This window comes from Aulonocara stuartgranti (genome assembly GCF_965226115.1).
Source record: "Aulonocara stuartgranti genome assembly, chromosome: 16".
Lineage (NCBI taxonomy): Eukaryota > Metazoa > Chordata > Actinopteri > Cichliformes > Cichlidae > Aulonocara > Aulonocara stuartgranti.
The window spans coordinates 14,740,764-14,760,698 of record NC_138952.1 but is presented as its reverse complement, the minus strand read 5'-3'; the positions used below and the strand labels follow the sequence as shown (position 1 = coordinate 14,760,698).

At 42.5% G+C, this 19,935-nt stretch overlaps 1 protein-coding gene across 8 annotated transcripts in view; it reads right to left on the bottom strand.

The window, feature by feature from the left end:
- Positions 1 to 549: 549 nt before the first annotated feature.
- Positions 550 to 19,935, bottom strand: part of fmnl2a (formin-like 2a) — a 50,119-nt gene continuing 30,733 nt past the window's right edge. Inside the window, exons 7-28 of one of the 8 annotated variants that reach the window (XM_082507166.1) lie at positions 17,068 to 17,176; positions 16,800 to 16,876; positions 15,920 to 16,013; positions 14,642 to 14,716; positions 13,232 to 13,342; positions 12,818 to 12,967; positions 12,394 to 12,495; positions 11,924 to 12,245; positions 11,654 to 11,845; positions 9,987 to 10,007; positions 8,975 to 9,099; positions 8,680 to 8,882; positions 8,318 to 8,552; positions 8,149 to 8,217; positions 7,979 to 8,059; positions 7,764 to 7,893; positions 6,551 to 6,714; positions 6,297 to 6,398; positions 6,083 to 6,178; positions 5,530 to 5,653; positions 2,888 to 2,984; positions 2,325 to 2,439 (exon numbers count right to left, since the gene is read on the bottom strand). In XM_082507166.1, coding sequence (XP_082363292.1) covers position 2,439; positions 2,888 to 2,984; positions 5,530 to 5,653; positions 6,083 to 6,178; positions 6,297 to 6,398; positions 6,551 to 6,714; positions 7,764 to 7,893; positions 7,979 to 8,059; positions 8,149 to 8,217; positions 8,318 to 8,552; positions 8,680 to 8,882; positions 8,975 to 9,099; positions 9,987 to 10,007; positions 11,654 to 11,845; positions 11,924 to 12,245; positions 12,394 to 12,495; positions 12,818 to 12,967; positions 13,232 to 13,342; positions 14,642 to 14,716; positions 15,920 to 16,013; positions 16,800 to 16,876; positions 17,068 to 17,176 — 2,680 coding nt within the window. In that variant the 3' untranslated portion in view covers positions 2,325 to 2,438. Of the gene's footprint in view, positions 2,440 to 2,887; positions 2,985 to 4,360; positions 4,481 to 5,529; positions 5,654 to 6,082; positions 6,179 to 6,296; positions 6,399 to 6,550; positions 6,715 to 7,763; positions 7,894 to 7,978; positions 8,060 to 8,148; positions 8,218 to 8,317; positions 8,553 to 8,679; positions 8,883 to 8,974; positions 9,100 to 9,986; positions 10,008 to 11,653; positions 11,846 to 11,923; positions 12,246 to 12,393; positions 12,496 to 12,817; positions 12,968 to 13,231; positions 13,343 to 14,641; positions 14,717 to 15,919; positions 16,014 to 16,799; positions 16,877 to 17,067; positions 17,177 to 19,935 lie in introns of those variants that run through there. The other 7 variants (XM_082507167.1, XM_082507172.1, XM_082507168.1 and 4 more) reach the window with 7 other exon arrangements.

Sequence of the window (19,935 nt, the reverse complement as noted above, 5' to 3'; positions counted from 1 at the left end):
CTCAGTCTTTGCATTAACCTTTTGATAATTTTCAGGGATATAGTTTGCATTGCATTGCAGTTGATTTGTAGTATTTTTTAATTCTGGGAAACAAGTGGTCCAATATTGATATTCGGCAAACATTAAGTGGGTGAATATTAACTCCTTGTGTTGCGGAAACACAAAATTACATCTATTGCTAGTTATTGGTAACACTTTACTAACACAAATGCAGCCATAACCACTTAATGTATCTTTCTGCTTATTTTAAGGGACAGAGTTTGCATTGTGGTTCAGTTATGGTGTACTTTACTACTGGTTAATATTCAGTCACTGTCCTAAATATGAATAAGTCAGACAAACACTGTGTATGGACTGTAACTACTTACAGTTTAAACACATAATATAAGGTTGAATTGACATTGCTTAAATAGAACAAATGGAGAAACACTGGTTAGCTTTTTAATGTGAGGTTCTGCTCTTGGCAAAAAAACAAAAGCTACATGAATGCATCTGCACTCACGAACTTATATTTTCATCGTTTTGACAAGAATCAGACAACAAACCACAGAGAGTAAAGAACTTTATATTTAATGTAAATAGTTTATTTGAACATATTGAAAATCTCATCACCTAATTTAAAAATTGTTACTTTGTTATAAGCACAAACTGCCTAAAATACATTTCTGGTGAACGTCCAAGAGAAAAGCATGCTGGTAATATCCAGTTCGAGAAGTTACGCTGCCACAGACAGTGAAGTGCAAAGAAAAGGAGCCGATGGCGTCACATGCTTCAGTGGAGACAATGAACAGAACTACTTTTGATTGTTAGTGTAGCCATTAAGTTGGCGTGTATAAACATCTGCACATCAGAACCTTTTCCAGACTTTCTTTGTTTTTATGCACCTCTGACACCCTAACAGGTAAAATGCGTGACCCCACTGCCGTCTGCATAACAGTAAAAGATGATCAAACACACTACTGTAGATTTCTGGCTGAATTTGGCTTAATTAAATATACAAAAATGGGGGGAAAAACTAAGTTAAAATAACATTCAAGCTGTATAGCACAAGGCAGGGAAAACTTCTGTTTAAACAATATGTACAATATTAACCATCTGGTGATGTGAATTAGGTAAAAAAAAACAAAAAAAAACAGTTTGTAGCAAAATATCTGTACATTTAGGAAACTTTTTATGTTGTATACTTTTGTTTTGCCCCGTTTTAAAACACACATTAGATGACGACATAAGCTTAAATGAATCTTTTAAGTGGTTAAATACTATACATTAAAATTACAGTAAAGCGAGTAGACTCGGTGACCTGGAATGTTGTTAACCTGTAAAACGCTCGCAGAAGCACGACGTTTAGTTATGTCCAGTTCTGACAATAAGATCATCCAGTAAAGTTTCGCATCTTGCGTGCAGTTTCTACCCCCAACAGAAAAGGTATTCGGTTTTCTTGCTCTGCATAATTCCTTCCACAAAACCAGCTGTGCAGCTACAGATATGCACAACTTGAAAATAAGTTGTTTTTTAATGGATTAGAAGCTACAAATTCAGCCCTTACTGATCACTCGTAATAAGACATGACAGAAGAATCAGTATGGAGATACCTGCTATAAACAGAATTCACATTAAACTGGTCTTTATTTACCTTTATAGTTGCTTTAGTACAAATATAGAGTTCATACCACATTAACAGCCCTTTAATAATTTGAGAAACCCTCATGAGATGTAAAAATTTTTTTAAAAAGTGCAGGTTGAGCATGTTCATGTTGTTAGAGGAGCGGACTAAAGGGCCGTAACAATAATATTTGTAACAGCTAAAAAGAGAACCCGTCCTGTACATTCTACATCTTTCCCCACGTAACGCCATTTCACGTGGCTCTTAAGGCCACCGCATGTCCAGTTTTACACATCTGAAAAATTAAAGCCAGGTCACGTTGTATTGCTCAGAGTGGGATTATTAAGAACAGTCATTAGGCAAACACGGCAACGTGACGTGAAACCACAAAAAAACAACAACAATAAAATTCAGGCACTTGGCTCGTCAAAGGTTTTTAAATCAACCTTTCAGACACTTTAAATTCAGTCCCATACGTGTCCCAGTCCTTCATAGTGAAATGCTGCTAATACTATAGCACAGATGTGGAATATTGAGTATTCTTATGTAATATATATACATAATCATCTCACATGTTGCTACAAACACCTGACTTTCACGCGTCATCCTTCACTCTGCTTCGATCTTTTTGTCACTCCTTACTCTCTTTCTCTCTCTCTCTCTACCCCCCCAATACCTTTCTCCCTTCCCCCCATCCCCAGCCCTAGCACATGCACTATTCCCTCGTCACATGACTACGTCGCCATTGTTGACCGGCCGCAGGTTCTGATCATCAAAGCGTCTCCTGACACTCCTCCGTACGGCGTCCGCTCTCCTGTAAGGCTGATTCCTCAAATCTGAGATAGAAAAGAAGGGTCGGGGATGGGCATGGATAAAAAGATGGTGTCAGGCGTCTTCATCGGGGTGTTTTGATGAGCTCACATGTTCACAGTGCTGGCAGCCTGTCTTTCAAAGCAGTGTGATGTCTACACAAACAACAGCCAAACAACCTGTCTTTGGTTTTTAAACATGAGACAGTCCACAGAATTTTTTTTAAAAACCTCTGCCAGAAATCTAGGAAATCTCTCATGCATATTGTGAATGCATGAAAATGTATCTTTTCTCTACAATAAAGCCAAAGCGACAAGTGAGGAGAGTAAGGTTATGTGCTAATCACTACACACAGAAACTTCCTGCTACAAAGGAGCATTAATGAGTACATCGATGAACAGAAGTAGGTCAATGATGAGTGGACTTGAAATGAAAGAAGTATGACAGAAACTGAGGTAATAAAGAGATGCTTGCCAGGTTTGGGGCACATCCACTACAGGGGTGCTACTGGAGGAGTTCCTTACCCTCGAGTAGACATTGGGAAATTTAGTAATATTATTCTTCTTTAGGGCTAGATGAAGAGAAGACAAAATGAAGGTTAAAAATGGAGAAGGAGGCTGACCGGTGCACGTCAGCCAAACAATTCACACTGGCTTTACTAAAAGAGCGCTGCAAGAGCCAAGCGGTGTGGCAGTAGGCTGGATGTAGAAAAGCTAGAGCTGGGTAAGGACACGAGAGAGGACAGAGCTAGAGGTTGTTAACTGTTTCAACTGGCAGAGGAGGGAGGAGGGAGTGGAGAGAAGGATAAAAGCTTTTTCTTTCTCCTTGTTACTAGACCCAGACTGCTTTGCAAAGTGGCTACCAGCAAGATGGAAGAGAGCCCATTTCTACCTTTCTGTGCAGCACAACTGTAAACTGAAACAAACACAATTCATCACCACCAAAAAAACAAAACACTGAAGCATGCATGCAGCCAGGGAAAAACACTGACAACCAGTGATTCAAACACCTCAAAACCTTCAGTGAAGCAACCTGGTTGCATGTTAGTAGCACACACAAACTCCTGAAATGCACCAGATGATCTATATGCACACACCATGCAGAATAGCAACGAGCCTGACAGACCGCACCGAGTCACCGAGAAGTGACCCAGAGTGGCAAAGCGAGCGTGGCACATGGACTAACTGGGAGAGCAGGGGGTGCAGTAGGAGCAAGCAGCAGGGATGAAGCAATCAGCATGCACACAACTATGAACATGTGATAATGACATGTGATAGTGAACAAACATGAATTTTGAATGAAAACACTCTTTGAAAACACACACAAAAAAAAGCAAGGTATAATGCCACAGACACTTCTACATCATACCTGCTGTGAAGATGATGACCTTAGCTTGTATATTGCAAGATGTAGTGCGACATGTTAATGTCAAAGTGACCCAATTAGAGGCTAAGAAGAGAAAAACTTTTTAAGTATGTTCATAGCTCAGTAATTGTTTTTGAGTCTTGGCCACTAGATGGCAGCAGCCAGCTTAACGGCGTTTCTTTACTTCTCAGCACTCTTAAAGTCCAGATTGGAAACTGCTCTCTCTGTGACATTATGGTTTGCTGTATTTGATAAAACAATGATGATCAATGTGGGTGTCACACTCCATGCATTTGTGGAAAGAAAACTGTTACCCCAGCACCTTATGATGGTCAGTGAGGGAGAAAATGTGAACACACGTGGGGTGAGGGAGAATTGTTTTGAAAAAGACAAAAAAAAAAAACAAGAAACACAACACCCGCACTCGGGCGTGTCTCCAGGGCTTGTCACAGTGCACATGCACAGGTCCGAGGTGTGAGAGGTGAGCATAACTGTTAAAGGAGAATCGTGGGGGGGGGGGAAGGCATGCAGAGGAGGAAGGAGAGAAGGACACCAAGAAGAGAACTGTTTGTTTCCAGCAACCTTTGAGAAGATAGAGAGTTCTACAAGCTTAGTAATGGTACTCCTCATTGAGAGCGGACTCGCAGAAGAACCGAGAGCCACGCTTGGCTGTGCGGGCGGTAAAGGGCACGGTCTTCAGCACTGCATTGGAAACGACAGGGACAACAGCCAAGACAAAACAAGACAAATACAATGTAAGAAAAGCAGACTCCTACAGGGGTTTAGCACTGGTTAGCACTAAGCAAAATACCCAACAACACCATCTCGATGCAAAGGCGAAGTCTTTTTTTAAAGAAGGTCACAGCGAATTCTACGGCCGAATTCTCCCAAAAACAGATGATATCAAGGTTATACTGTTAAGGAGACATCAGTAACATTTTACTGTTATAGCTCTTTGATAATGAGCCAACTGTCACCACTTTATCTTTAAAGCCTGGGTTGTTACTGTTACAATCCATTAGATGTTTTGTATTTTTATAAAAGTAGCCTGTGTTCTGTAGAAACTATCTAACATTTCTCTCTAAAATGTAATTAAATATAAAAGATAAAACTAAATACTTAAAGTTCATCTTTTATTGCTGCTTCTCAGAACTTCTGTTTGCCAGGGGCAGCCAATCAGTAGAGAGATGGCTTAAAGGGAGGTTGGTGTTAAACTGAACTGAAGAGATTCAATGAGGCCTAGTTTAAGCTATACAAAGACTATAATAAAAGCTAGAGTGCCTAAAAAATACACTGAAGCTTACTTAGGTACTGAACTGAGTTAATACACTCAGTTGCTCGAGTTTACTCAAGTTTTATCTCCCCTCAGTAAACAAAGGGTGAATTTCATCCCTAAGTTTTTATTGCTGGAGATAGTCATATCCGGGATTGCCTATGTACAGATGGTGTTACAAAGCAAAGACAAAGCAGATAAGCCACGATGAGACACATTTGAGTTGAACAGATTGCCGTCAGTGCATGTTTGGACTAGTCAAGTATTACCTTTGGTTCTCAAGAACCTGACAGTTGAAACTTAAAAGAGCCAAAGTCATTGTGTTAGTTTTGAATCCTTCTGTTAATGACTGCTTTTATAGCAGAAAAGGACCTTCATGCAGGGCACCAAGTGTGTGTGTGTGTGTCTGTGTGAGTGTGGATGTGTGTAAATATGAGTTTAGCCACAGACTGTAGCCACGTGATCCGGGGGACGTTACCCGTAATGATGTCCTCGATCGCTCCGTCTTTGCCTTCGTAGACGTGGCGACTGTCTTTCACCTGTTTCCTTCTGAGCTCCTGGATCAACTCTTGCTGCTGCCTCTTGCTCTTATGGGATGGAGACTGAGGAAGACACAGGCACATAAAAGTGTTACGGCCAGTAAGTAAAATATCTTCGACAAAGGATTCTCCCACTTGTAATTTGTTTCAGCTCAAAAAATGCCTCGGTTCATTCAGGCGTGTGTGTGAGTTAATTGAACCGTTCAAGTCGTATAATCGCCGATTCTGAGTTGATGCGATGTGACTCAGCAGGGCGTAAGACTGCAGAACTAGATACAAGCGCGCCCAGCAGGCAGTCGGCACTCAACTAATCCTGTGATCAAGAGTCTGGAGGAAATTAGGATGAAGCGGAAGGGGAGGAAGTGGAGCTGTCTTACCTTCTGGTCATTGTTATCCTCTGTAGACTCCTGTCCTAGAAAGTAGGGGGTTGGGGATAAGTAGAAAAGGGTAGTTGGAGAGCTGGGAAAGGAGGGTGGGAGGTGGGGTGCTTACCTTCTGGTCTTCCTCCATCATGGCTTCTTGCTCCATAAGTTTTTCCAGCATAATCTGCTCCTGTCTTTTCCTTTGCTCATTGTCCTCCTCCGCTTGCTGAGAAGATTTCACATTCATGTTCAAATTCAATTCAATTAAATGAAGTGAAGACTACTATTTATCATGTGTGTTTTGTCTGTTTCTGTCCAATGTGCGAGACTAATATCCAACTCACCCTGTAGGCCTTAACAAATCGCACAAACACAGGGAAGAAGACTGATGGCGGTGTGGTTTTGGCATTCTCGCCGAAGAATTTCACCACCTCATCAAAAGCATCCTTAAAAAAAAGCAAAAACAAGAGCAAAAGGCACAGATATCTGTCAAATGAAGTAACACAGACTCATTGCCTGCACTGTATGTGGACCAATCACGTTTGCATGCAAATACATGCCCCAGTGTCTGACAGCGAGCCACGAATCACCCTTTTACCTGTGCGATCTTGGCATCATCCTGCAGCTTCTTTAGCTTGCTCTCATTGTGTGCAATGAACTCTTTGAGCATGGTGTTGTGGCCATGCATGCTGTATTCTCTTTTGGTCAGCTCCATGCCTCTCTGCAGCTCCTTAACATCCAGCAGGACGTTCTCCAGCGACACTGTGAACACAGAGAAGTTTAGCTTACATGACACAAACCTGTACATGTAAAGTGTGTAGCATCTTCTAGATCTAAATCACATTGTTCTCCTGTGGGCTGTAGTGCAGTTTGAGCATCTAGATTGTTGTGGCATGAGTTGTCTAGCTTTCTACATTTCTGCCATTTTCTTTCTATTCCCTTACTCTCACAGTCAGATACATGCATGGAGTAGATTAACTTCTTCTTCCAACTGCTCCCTTTAGCGGTCGCCACAGTGGATCATCTGACTCCATCTCACCCTAATCCTCCCATCCTCCCCTGTCACACTAACCCTCTGCATGTCCCTCCTTCACTACATCTATGAATCTGCTCTGCGTTCCCTCCTGCCTGGTAGCTCCATATTCAACATGGTTTGTACTTTATATCCAGTCTCCCTCCTCTACACATGTCCAAACCATCTCAGCCCTGTCCCGTACTCATTTTTAATCTCATCCATCCTGGTGGTCGCTCCCACTGAAAATCTTAACATCTTGCGCTCTGCTTTTGTCAGTGCCACCATCTCCAAACCGTACATCACAGCGGGTCTCACTACCATCTTGTAAACCGCTCCTTTTACTCATCCTGCCATCCTTCTGACACTCGTTTCCACCTGCTCCACCCTGCCTGCACCCTTCTTCACCTCTCGTGTGCACTGTCTGTTACTTTACATGGTGGACCCCAGATATTTAAACTCATGTACCTTCACTACCTTTACTCCTGTTACACTTGTCTCTATTCTAAATTGTCCATATGTGTGAATCACCCTATCATAGACAGCTGACCTATGCATGGTGCCTTTCACCCTAAAACAGACTACAACTCACATCTGCACAGGTTGGCAACTCACACTGCAATAATCTAGATTCTAGATGGATAAATTGCACCGCCGGCTAGAGAAAGAAATACACAATTAAATTCTGGAGTTTATTCCAAGAGAAACATGATAAGATTCTGTCTGTTTCTCACTGACAGACGCAGTCAGATTATGCGCTGTTCACTTCCGCCCAACTTAACTTCACTGTACGACTCACCTGCTGCAGCTTTCTCCACATAGTGCATCTCATTGTAGAAAAGGGAAACTTGTGTGTATTTCTCTCTAACCACATTGGCTATGTAGTGTAATAATGTTTGTTTCCGGTCTGTAGACTTGGTATCAAGTAGCTGCAAAGAAAGAAAACACAGACATGTTGAAACATTTTCTAAAAGTCTTTAAAGTTTTGCTAAAAGGTAACAAAATGCAACTTACCAAGTCTAAACTCTGCAGCTTGAATCCATACACCGCTCCTCTTTTGCTGCTGTTCATGTAGTTTCCAAGAGCTAAGATAATCTGCAGGACAGGAGCAAACAAGAATGAAAAAGGAAACCACGCATGCATTTGACACGATGCGTCATAAGGGACGCAAATGGTTCCGTTACCTCTAAAATCTTCTTCAGTTTCTGTGATGACTTGATGGACACAGATGCTGCAATGACTGCATGCAGTTGCTGTGGGTGAGAATGAGACATCAAATCCAGCACAGCGCTGTTGCTTTCTAAGGTTGCAGCATAAAAACATTAAGAATGACAACGTAGCGTCGTTATTCACCGGTGTAAGCATCTGCACGCTTTCGGCGAAGTTGCCGATGAAGGCCATGATGGTCATCTTCTGCATGAGCCTCTCGATCTTACTGAACTGCATCATGAAGCGGTCCTCATCCGTCAAGCTTTCGAGAGGCTTGCGCTCCTTCTCGAACTGTCGCAGGACTTTAATCTCGTTCTCCGTGGGCTGGAAGCGCATTAGACACTCCACGAAGTCCACCGGCAGAGTCCGTAAATCAAACCTGGACGATGAGGAGACACAAGGGCACGTGTTATGAACCATTAGTCTATTTTATAAGAAAAACAGGCATACAGCTATGTGAGTTTAGGAAAACAGACTGCATGCAGGAACACCAGTTGAAGGCTTACAGTTGAATGGCTTTGCAGATCTCCTCGGGTGTCTTGCCCACTTTCCTCAGCGTGATGGCCAGGTTCTTTGCCCTGTTGGAGTCCAGCAAAGTCACCTTGTTGGGTCCCTTCTGGATGACCTTCTGCTTGCTTGCAGTGAGGTCGATGGGCGGGCCCTGGGCTTTCGTCTTAAACATCTCCTCGAACTCATCAACATTCAGGTCCTAAAAAGCAACAGCAGTCAATTCGTGATTCATTTTCCTGGGATATAGGCAGGAAACGGATGCGTAACCTCTGAATCAGCGGAGAACTTTACCTCCAGTATCCTCTCATCATCAATCTCATTGAAAACAGTCCCGTTGATCTGGTTTGGTTTCAGGGCCACCCAGTTGAAGACGGGCATACGGAACTTGGTCTTTATGGGTTTCTTGATCTTAACAGCTTAAACAGAATACAGACAAGTTAGCACAGGGTGTCTATCTACAATCAACAGTTCACATAAGCATGCAGGTGAAAGGGTAGACAAGTACCTGGGACTGGTAACACACATGGATATGACTCTCTGGGTAGCTAGATGCCATATCTGTCTAATCTCTAAAAACAAAGTCCCACTTTGTGTTATTTACATGAACTAAATGCTTTCTGTAAGCCCTTCAAAATAAAACAGAAACTACGCTGCCTTGTATGTATTTTTTCCCCAAATAGAGCAAAGCTTCTTAGCCTTTGGCTGGACAGTAAAGGCCAAAGGGGATCGGTGTACCTGTTAAGTAAACGGTGTATGCGGTAAGCCTGATGACAAACTATTTATTGGACAGATTATAGCTATTTGTAGCCACCACTGCTGCTTCATTGAAGCTGAACATTGACATGGTGCCCTGATTCCCCACACGGACAAGGTGTCAGCAGGGACAAATAAGATAAGGCCGTCATGGGAAAGGTAAACAGCATTCCAGTATGCACGGCGCCTATCGCTTTAATCATCTGCATGCCACAGCAGGTCACTGTGCCTCAGCATGCACTCAACTCTTTCTGATGTTGCCAGATTTCATTCAAATAAACACTTAAACAAACACTGGAGTAATACTGCAGAAATGTGGAGATTGCAGTGTTTTTCAAGGGAAAACTAGTTGGGGATGTGTTGCTTTATATAGCATGTTGGCAAGCGCACGTTAATGAAAATGGTGAAAGAAGACAGAAAGTGTTTGAGAAACGTGAAAATACAGCATGAATACAGCAAAGAGGTTTGTGTTTTTAACTGGGGAAGTGAAATGTGGGACACTAGAGGGAGGGGTGGGGACAAAACAGCAAACACGACAAGCATAACCTACAGAAGAGTTTGATGGGTCCCTCTGGTCGGCAAAAAAAGGAAACAATTATAAGACAAATAAAAAGGAGGGTTAGTGAGAATTAATGCACATCTCAAATCACACAGTACAGTATAGAATCTGCTCTCCGAGGGGGAAATATTTACCCCCATCTACATACAGTAAGAGCTGATTAGTGACAGAACTTAGTCATCAAGTCACACAAGGGTCACTTATCAATACTAATCCACTGAGCAGAGCAATCCTAGTAAAATAAGTCTGAACGTGTATTGTGGTGTTCTACTCAACACAGATGGGAAACAAAATATATAATAAATATGTTCCTGTCTTTCTATTTATCTGATTGCTGTTTTTTAATATTCTGTTTGAGCCCACCAACTAAAATGAGGCCAATCAGTGGCTACTGTCTAACTCAGTACATCACAAACTGGCAGCAGCTCTACAGTAAAAAGCCTCCCAGCAGTATCTCTGGAGTTAGATGGTCCTTTCAGCTGCTTGTTTATCTCCCAAGAGGTCACCACAGCAGACGATTTGGCGTGTTTAGTCTTACGCCAGATGCCCTTCCTGACATAACTCTTGACCACAATGTAAGAGTGACACTGCTGAAAGTAATACTTATTAAGAAAAGGAGTTTTACAGGAGAATCGGTACAAAACCCCCCACATTTTTATGCAAAGGAGACACATCGGTAACAGGATTGTTAAGATCATACGGAGCTGAAGAATTCAGCCAGTCCTAGGAAACACTTGTAAGTGACTGGTAATAAAAAAATGTTTTAAAAAAACTGGCACAAAGTAAGAGGCAAAGGTTCCTTTAGGGCTAAAATACATCTTTAAGCAACCAAAGTTTTCCCACTTGCTAAATTGTTCAAACTTGCTGTGGTTTTTCTTTGTATTTAAAGTAATCGCCATATGACTCCATATGCAGTGATTTCTGTGCACTTTATGAATCGCAGGGGGAGGTTTTGATTAAAAAGTAGCTCAGAGCAGCTCATTAAACAAAAAAGAAAAAATGAACCAGCTGATTTTTGGGGGGACAGTGAGCTAAATCTAAAGCTCAAAACTTTAATGTCACAACCTGAGTCAAGCCTGACACCAGAGTTTGACGAAACCTTGGTTTTATTTTTAAAAAATTCTTAATAATCTCAGCTAAAAGATTAACTACTTATCTCCCAGAAAGCACGAAGGCAAGAAGTGGTGTCGCCTCAAAAGCCAACCTCAGGCTCGCCTTTACCCAAACTCCCTCACCCATTAATTAGCAATTAAGCCGCAGTGACACCCTGAGACTCCTGCGCGGCCACTGCAAGGCGAGTAGAGGTTGCAGAGGATTGCAAACAGTGAACTATGAATTGAAGCTAGCTTGTTTGAGTCTGTATGAAAGTGAACACTGAACACAAGGTCTTTACTGTGAAGCAGCGGCAACATGTATCAGATAGCCTCAAGGTAAACTAGAAGCAGCTGAGTACATTAGCCGCTGTTATGTAATATTCCAGAAGTTTGTGTGTACAGCAGCAAACCTGTACTAAAGCAAATCAAAAGCAGTGCTAAAGCAGAGCCACATAAACATCACCTCTTGTATTATCCTATATGAACAAATTGTGCATAATCCCTATTCTACACATTTTCACAATGCATTAAAGAACATTGACTCAGTTGATTTGATGACCTTACCTGCTAACCCAGAGTTCATGATAACGGTGGGAGTCCCACAGCCGGGCAGTGGGGGGGCCACTGGAGGAGGCGGAGGAGGGAGAGGGGCTGACGTCTCTGTAGGCATTCCTGGGGGTGGCGGGGGAGGCGGAGGGGGTGGTGGCGGAGGCGGGGGAGCTGCTGCTGGAATTGTTGACGTTGGTCCGTTTGACACTGGGAGAGGGGTAAGAAAAACAGTTCAGGCTGACCCGCTGTTATCGGCTTAATATTCTGAGCTAATATTAAACTTACGTGTGCCGTTCATCGGAAGCGGCGGGGGCGGAGGAGGCGGTGGAGGTGGAACAGGTGTGCCCGCCGTAAGTGCAACATGGTTTGGACTGACGGCTACACCGTTTCCGCCGAACACGGCGCCCGGCGAGCTCTCCGTAGCGGAGGGCGGCGACGTTAGGATTGAGATGTCTCCGTCTCCTTTCTTGTGGATCTTGATGGTGCCCTGCTTCTCCAGCTCGTGGATCTTCTTCTCGAGTTTACTTTGTCGCTGGATGGCCTCGTCCTTCTCCTTCAGCATCTGTCGCAGCGAGTGCACCTGCGAGCTGGCATCTTTATAGACTTCCTGTGTGGTACAGGGAAACAGAAAAAAGGAACATATGAGAAGAACAGAAAAATACGTGTGGCGATATTTTACATTTTCTCTACCGTTAGCTTAACTAGCTATCACCAAGTTGAAGAACTGATGTCAAGGTAGAGAAAGCGGCTCTGACCCTGATGGATTCCAGCTCCTTGTTCCTTTGCATCAGCTGCTTCTCCAGCTCTACAATTTTGGCCATGGCCTCATTCTCCATGTCCTGCAGCTTCTCTGTCATCTATGGGAACAGTATCAGGAAGAAAAGATTGCAGAGTGATGTGAACTAACTGAAGAGACACCATTCGAATCAACATGTTAGCACAGAAATATACTGAGGCACTACGAGGGTTTCATATTTTCATGTATCTGGATTAAAAATGATCTGTCAGGGCCTAAAAGTTCTGCATTTTTCAAAAAAACAAACAAAACTTTGCACCATATCAAGTTGCTATTCCATCAACTTCCTATTGTTAATATTCAGACTGCTGCAAGAGAAATAAGATCAAAACGGCAACTTCGCCTCAAGTCAAAGAGTACAACCAACACTAGAGGGTTCTCACATGTGATATGTTCTCCTCCAGCTCCTCCACCCGCTCCAGGGCAGCATTTTTGGTCTCCGCATCCTCCAGCAGCGCTCCCACATCAAACACATTATCCAAGTAAGCCTGGATCTGGACCTGCAGCTTATCACTCTCTGTGTGCTTTAGTTTCTGCAGAGCAGATACAACAAGTTAGGGAAGAGGAGCTGTAGTTTGATTTCAGCTCACAGCATTGGGATAACATCGATCTTTCTGCAGAAAGTCAGGAGACAAAGAACTACAAAGCTGACCACTGTTTCTGAAGTAATGGAAAAGCCATTATTGACAGTGGTTGCTGTCTCAGGGGCACTGTAATGACAGCCTATCCTCTGGACTGTGAGTGTTCAGAAGAATGTCTGTCTAGCCATTTTCCTGCAGCACTATGTCTCAACTCACATCTAAGTAGTCGTCCAAACACAGCTTGGTGAAGTCGTACTGTAGATGAACCCTGAAGTTCATGTCCTCCACTGAGTGCACGACGATGTTGATGAACTGCATGCACGCCACCTGGGGAATGGCAGGTAGGAAAGGTTAGCGAGAGAGAGAGTTCACTGCATAATAATTTCCCCCAGGGATCAATAAAGTATTCTGATTCTGATTCTGATATGCATTTTCTATATTACACTGTTTATAGGACTGTAAAACACCTTTATAGATCAGTGTGCAACAAGTTTGTGTTTTTATACACCAGTTTGCTACTTCCACGATTTGGTTTTTATGCTCATATATAATATATGTTGCCTTTTATTATGTCTCGGGTATATAAATCCTTATTATTTTGCTTGCTTAGCTGGCAGGGTAGCTTATCTGGCAGATTAAAAGGATCTGAAAAAACAAATGAACAAAAGCTGCCAGTTCAACACTACTATGGGAGCTTGCATAAACAGATCAAGGGGGATCTACTCACAGTTTCTAATGCACACACGCGTGCTTCCCAACGCTAAAATGGGCTTCATGAACATCCTACAACAAGCTCAGCTGCCCCAGTGTGAGAAAGCAGCTTTTGGCAAAGTCTGTTCACTTCAGAGCTGCTGTCAGGTGACGACTGCCTATCGGGAGGACTGCAAGGGAAACTTGTTCAAAGTGAAGCACTATTCAAGCACAGCCTCTGTTGGTTTTCACTCAGATTAATTAGAATGGATTCACAGAGGTGTGACGTATAAAATCAAGCATAAGGTGGCATGTCCATTGATGTTCTTAAGTCTTTTCTGTCAGATTAATTAACACTGCTGAGCCTTGAAAAAACAGAAGGTCTTTGCTTAGGGATCCTCAGGTTTGATCCACTGCAACACACATCTGTAGCTTATGCAGTGACCTTGCACAGAAACTGATAGTACTGCATATCACAAAACTGGAGGAACAGTTTGTTAATTTTTTACACTGAACTCCTGCTCTACCTCCTGGTAGAGGCAGGGCAGGTCATCTACCATTCGAAAGGTTGGTCGTTTAATTTCTGGCTGCCCCAGTCTGCATGTCAAAGTAATCTTGAGGAAGATACCAGACACTGAGCTGCTCTCGATGTGTTCTCTGAGTGCGAATGTGTGTGTGAATGCTAAAAAGAAAAGAATCGGACGTAGAAAACAGTTGTATAAAGAGCTCATTTAGGTACAAGTATGTTTACCATTTAAGTTCGATTGGGGTTTAGACAGGTATATGAGGACCTGTTTCTAACCTCTTCTGCCCACACATTACAGTTCACATCATTTTCTCTGAACTTTTGACACTGAAAAATCATTCGGCTTCACAGAAAGGGTTTTCGGGGATTGCAGCACAATTAACAGTCATCACAACTGTGCGTAGGCTGACCATGAAGTCAATGTTGTTGTCCTCATTCTTGAAGTACTCCATTAGCTTCTCGAATCGCTGCTCCTCCGTACACACCTGCAAAGAAAACCACACATTAATTTACTTCATTTGTTTTAGACCAGCTGGAGAAACAAAGCCAGGGATTTAGCCAGGAATTGCACCTCATAGACTTATTAATCATGTGTCAATATGTGGTAAAAACTACTGATGTAAGCTGCAAAATACTTTACAGCTTCCTATGATCTCAGAGAGAGCTGTTTTCAAAGCGATAATTAATAAGATACGTTTTTATGAAGTGCTGCAGGATCATTCTTTTATTTTATTTCAGCTACAGTTTGCACCGTGCACCTGTTTTCAATGTTACTCGCAGTATGTTAAAGCGTGTTTAGAGTGGAATTTGGGAGATAAAAAAGAGGGAGTAGAGAGATGCTGTGCAGTTCAGGGAGTTCATGTGGATGTCAATGAGGCAGACAGAGGATGATAAAGAATTTAGAAGGAAGGGAAGAAGGAAAAAAAAGAGGGATGCAATGCTGTGAGCTTTAGCCTGCAGCCCCCATCATTCAGCAACATATCTAAGTTACTCAGAAAAATAGATCTCGCATTATGGTCGACAGTGTCACTTTTCATCTAAAAGGAAAAAAAAGAAAAGAACAACTAAACCCTGCCTCCACCAGAATAGAAAAACATGCTGCCGTGCTTCCTGCACTCACATTATCCAAATGCTTTCTCAAACTTCGTCTCATTAGACGGGCAACATTCTCTCTATGCCTTAATCTCCCATTAATGCCAGTGCCGCTGAGAGCAACGCTCAATATTTCATTCCGGGAGTGTAAATATTACATTAACTGCAGTCAGCCCATGTTTGCGGGCCGTATGCTACAAAATGGGGCTGCTGTTAGCGCTCTCTCCATCACAAACCTCCCACTTCTTTCTCCAGAAGCCAGAATGCCTCATCCAGACAGGCAGAGGTCAGGCAGGGCTATCTGTTACAACTAACTCACTGCTTTTCTGAGCTTTGAAGCTACTGCCAAATCCAGTTAACACGCATATAACTGTTATCACTTGCGGCTGTGTGTGTCGTCCTATGCGACGCAGCTAAACTGGTGTCTGTAATCTGTTGACTAACAGAATTAATTCCTAGACGCTATCCCTTTGAAGCAACGAGGAATACGCCGGCCTCACAACTGCCAGACGAGCATTCCTCCAGGGCTGAGTCACTGTTTGAAGCAAAATGTAATGACATATTCGTCTCCTCCGAACCATCTTTGCAGCTCGTACCTCCTTAAAGTTGTCGAACGCAGAGAGAATAATTTCGTGGCCTCCTCTCACGAGGCAAACCGCCGCCAGGAGCTCCAAGACCAGAGCTTTGGTTCTGAAAAACAGGGAGAAAATGATGTCAGGAATAATTAATGAATGAACAGAAAAGCAGGAGATAATCGCAGAGGAAACAAAGCGGAAAACTGTGTAATTTAGGATCATCTCGCTACTGAAACGTCTGCATAGGACAGATCATAAACAGCAACCACTGTCACAGCGAAACAAATTTTCATTGTGTATTCATTGGTTTAACCTCTTGAGAGTCAAAAGCCCAGAGTTAAAGGGGGGTTAAAGGCCAGGTATAAAAAATGAATACTTCTTGGCCTGATTCATGTGAGTTTATTAAAGTGCATAGACACTGAAAGTGCCGGCTCATCCCGTCTCCAGTTCATTCACGCGGGATTTCTATGTCTGGATGAGATGAAATGTGACAGGTGATGCGAAGTGGTTCCACATCCACTTTTGAGAAAATCCTTAAACCCTGGGGCATGAAGTGAAAACACGACCACACACACACACACACACAGAGTGCTCCTCGTAGCCGTCTCAGTGAGCAGCTGCCAGTGTGGTGGACTGTGCCAGCGGTGCCTTGACCCGTCTGTGCCCCTGAGCAACAAGGGCTCCCACTCTCAGACTGTGCAGGTGCACAAAATCTAGCGTTTGTGCTTTTATGGATGTGGGTCCAAGTTGGTAAAACATAAAACCCATCTTATTGAATCTTTTATCCAGCAGCTCTTTTTTTATTTGAAAAAAGAAACTTGAGATTTTGTTCTTTATTTACCTACCTTTTCATTTTTGGTTCCTTTTTTGTTTTCGTTTTTCAACCTTTGGTCGAACTTACCTCGGGTTTTTGTTGTTGAGGCTTAGTGCAATTTCATTCACAGCATGAGGGTGTGACATGACCATGTTGAAGCCATACTGGAAGATGAAAGACAGAGACAAAGCAGTTCATTAACAGAGAAGATGGGACACAGAATAAGCAAGATGGGACTTGTAATAATAAAAACAACTTAGAAAACTGAATTTAGCTTAACAAAATGTGGCTCAGCTCAGAGAGACGTGCAGTCTGTGTGGACTGGATGGTCCCTGTAGAGGCCTTGGGGGCTGACCTGGTAGTTCATGATAGCACGCAGGCACATGATGCAGACGTGGACATCATCTTTTTTGCAGACCAGTCTGGAGTTTTTCAGCGTTCTCCGGCTGGGCAATGTGTTGAAACTAATAAATAAAGATCAGAAGTCAGTATTAAAGGGAATAAAACTACAGAATAAAATGTTAAGCCTATGTGACTGAACAAAAGAGTTCACAAGAACTGAATAAACAAGATAACAGATGCCATTTGTAAACAAGCCCTCATTGCACACCATCTTCTGCACATAATGAGGCTGTTAAACTGCCAGGGCACCTTATATTAACACACACAAAGGCCATAAAATCTACAACCGAGCACAGAGCCACCGGATGCCTTCTTTCAATTGTTTCAACAGACCTTCATGGAGATATCACTTACAGCTAACACCACAGCAGCCAGTCATTTGCATGCAGCACAGTGATTGTGCAGCTTTATCTGGACAAAAACAAGGCCTCTGCTCCTGGTGCAGCTCCCACACTAAAACAGAAATGCTGGAGCAGCAGTCTAACTGAATAATATGCAAAAAGAGTCGGAGAAAAGGAGTTCATTTTCAGACTTTTATCACGAGGTACAATTACCAAACCCAAGTTCTGGGGAAAAATGTGTCTTCGGGCTACTGACAGACATGCCAATTCGTGTCATCACCCATGCCTGTAGGCGTGACTTCTCTGTGTGTCAAAACACAGTGTGTGAGTGTGCATGTGTGTTTGTCTGAAAAGGAACGGAGCTTTCAAGGGAGAGGCAGCGGTTTGAGGATGAAGACGGCTCTAAATTAGCAGTAAAATGAGCTAGATTTTTTTCCTGCTTACACAAGTATCCACATTTGCTATGTGAGCATTACTGCATATTGCATTAAGTAAAGTGCAGCATTAAAATAAATAAATAAACAAATGAAGTAGATAAACAAGCCTTTTCCTGACAGAACAGGAGCACCTGCTTCAAACTGCAGAAATAACCTTCCATCCAGGAGTTTTTCCACTCCTGATTAGGCAACATCCAGGAAATGACTAATCAGCGCTTTCTAATCTCAAACCAGTGAATAGATACATTATTATGTAACACCAACAACATGAAGGAGAAGTTTGAGAGAAAAAGCACAAAGAAGAAGGGAGACAAGGAAAGAAAAATAGAAAAATAGGAAGGTAGGACGATAATGAAAAGAAGGTAGAAGAGATACAGAAGAAACAGAAGAAGACGGAGGAGGAGAAGAACAAGGAGGAAGAAGAAGAACACGAGTATGGCGATCAAGGAGGAGAACGTGAAGGAACAAGAAAGAAGATGAAGAAGGAGGGGAAAGGGAGAAGAAAGACGAGACAAAGAATGAGAAGAAGCAAAAAATAGAGGAGAAGAAGAACAAAGAAGTAAATGAAGCAGAGGTAGAAGAACAAGAAAAAGCAGAAGAATGGGAAGAAGGAAAAGGAGACACAGAGTGAAGCAAATGTAACACCAAAAAATCCTAAATGTAATTTAAATAACAGAACATCAATCACTACAACTCTATTTACAAGCTATCAATAACAGCTCTAACACGGCTACATGTGACTAGCTAACGCTTCACACATACCGTCTTAATTGAGAACACTTTGGACAGCTCAGTGCACTCGGTGTCCTTCAAGTTGGTAGTTTCAAGAAGACATATGGATAAGACTTAATGTGGGATCTAACAGTTTCTCGGTATTTATCATTCTACTTCAAAGCCAGTCTAAAAAGCATAAGGGAAAATAATCTGTATAATGGACAAAATCGATATTATTAGGAATTATAAAACCACTTAGGCCAAAGCAAAAGATTCATAATTCATTTGCCATTTAAAAAAATATAGAAAACAGAAAAAAGCAACCAAAATACAGAAGCTTGTTAGAAGCTACTTATTCTACTCATACTGGTTGTAGCCTAGTGCTGAGCTTTTAATGGTTGTTGTAGAAACTAGGCTAACGTCTGCACAGAATGGCATTTAGGGAGCCACACAAGCAGCACACAGACACACAGGCAGGAACAATGAGTGCAGTAAAATCCATTTGCTCCAAGGAAAGGAGAATTCAGTCACAAGTGCAGGGGGGGTGGGCAAGCAGTACAAATAATTCACATCCCCAACACAGACAGCGGGACAAATAAACTGGGCAGCTCTACCAGGGAGGTATAAAGTACAATGAGGCCGGGGATCGTGCGTGGACATCCATGTGTGTCTCTGCTCGTAGCATTATAAGTGTGTTTGTTTCTCTAGAAGGGACGGGGATGCTGGGGTTACAGCCGAAGAAAGCTCACTCTGAGCCAGCAGAGCGAAACTGAGACCTGCCTGCTGTCGAAGACTGGCAGACAAAAGAGCAGATGACTATAGGAGGGTGGGGGGGCATTAGGACAAAACAGAAAAGACAGTCAGCCAACAGTGATGTCACATCTGGGGCCAGCAGATGTGTAGGTGAGGTGACATGGCATGGGAGGGTGAAGTTATTTATGGGACAATATTGATATTTGACAGTCATTTAAATATCAGTAAAGCATGGATGAAATATGTGCAAGTAACAATAAAACGAGACCTCATCATGTGGTCTGTCTACAACTTCCACATTTAGCAAATTAGCATCTAAATTCCTGGTGAAAAATGTGCAAAAGCCAAAACACCAAGTCAGTTTGTCTGGTCTGCATTTCTTCCATTGCATCTATTTACATATTTATCAAGAAAACACCGCTACTTTGTGACACCACACAACAGGAAAAACAACAAAAAGTGGCTGACTTGATTATCATTTAAGGATCTCATATTAAAAAGACATGTGCTTCCATGAATCAATAGTGCTCTTTGTGTGCAGTGTGTTCAAGTTAACCTCTTCAAACTAAAGGATTA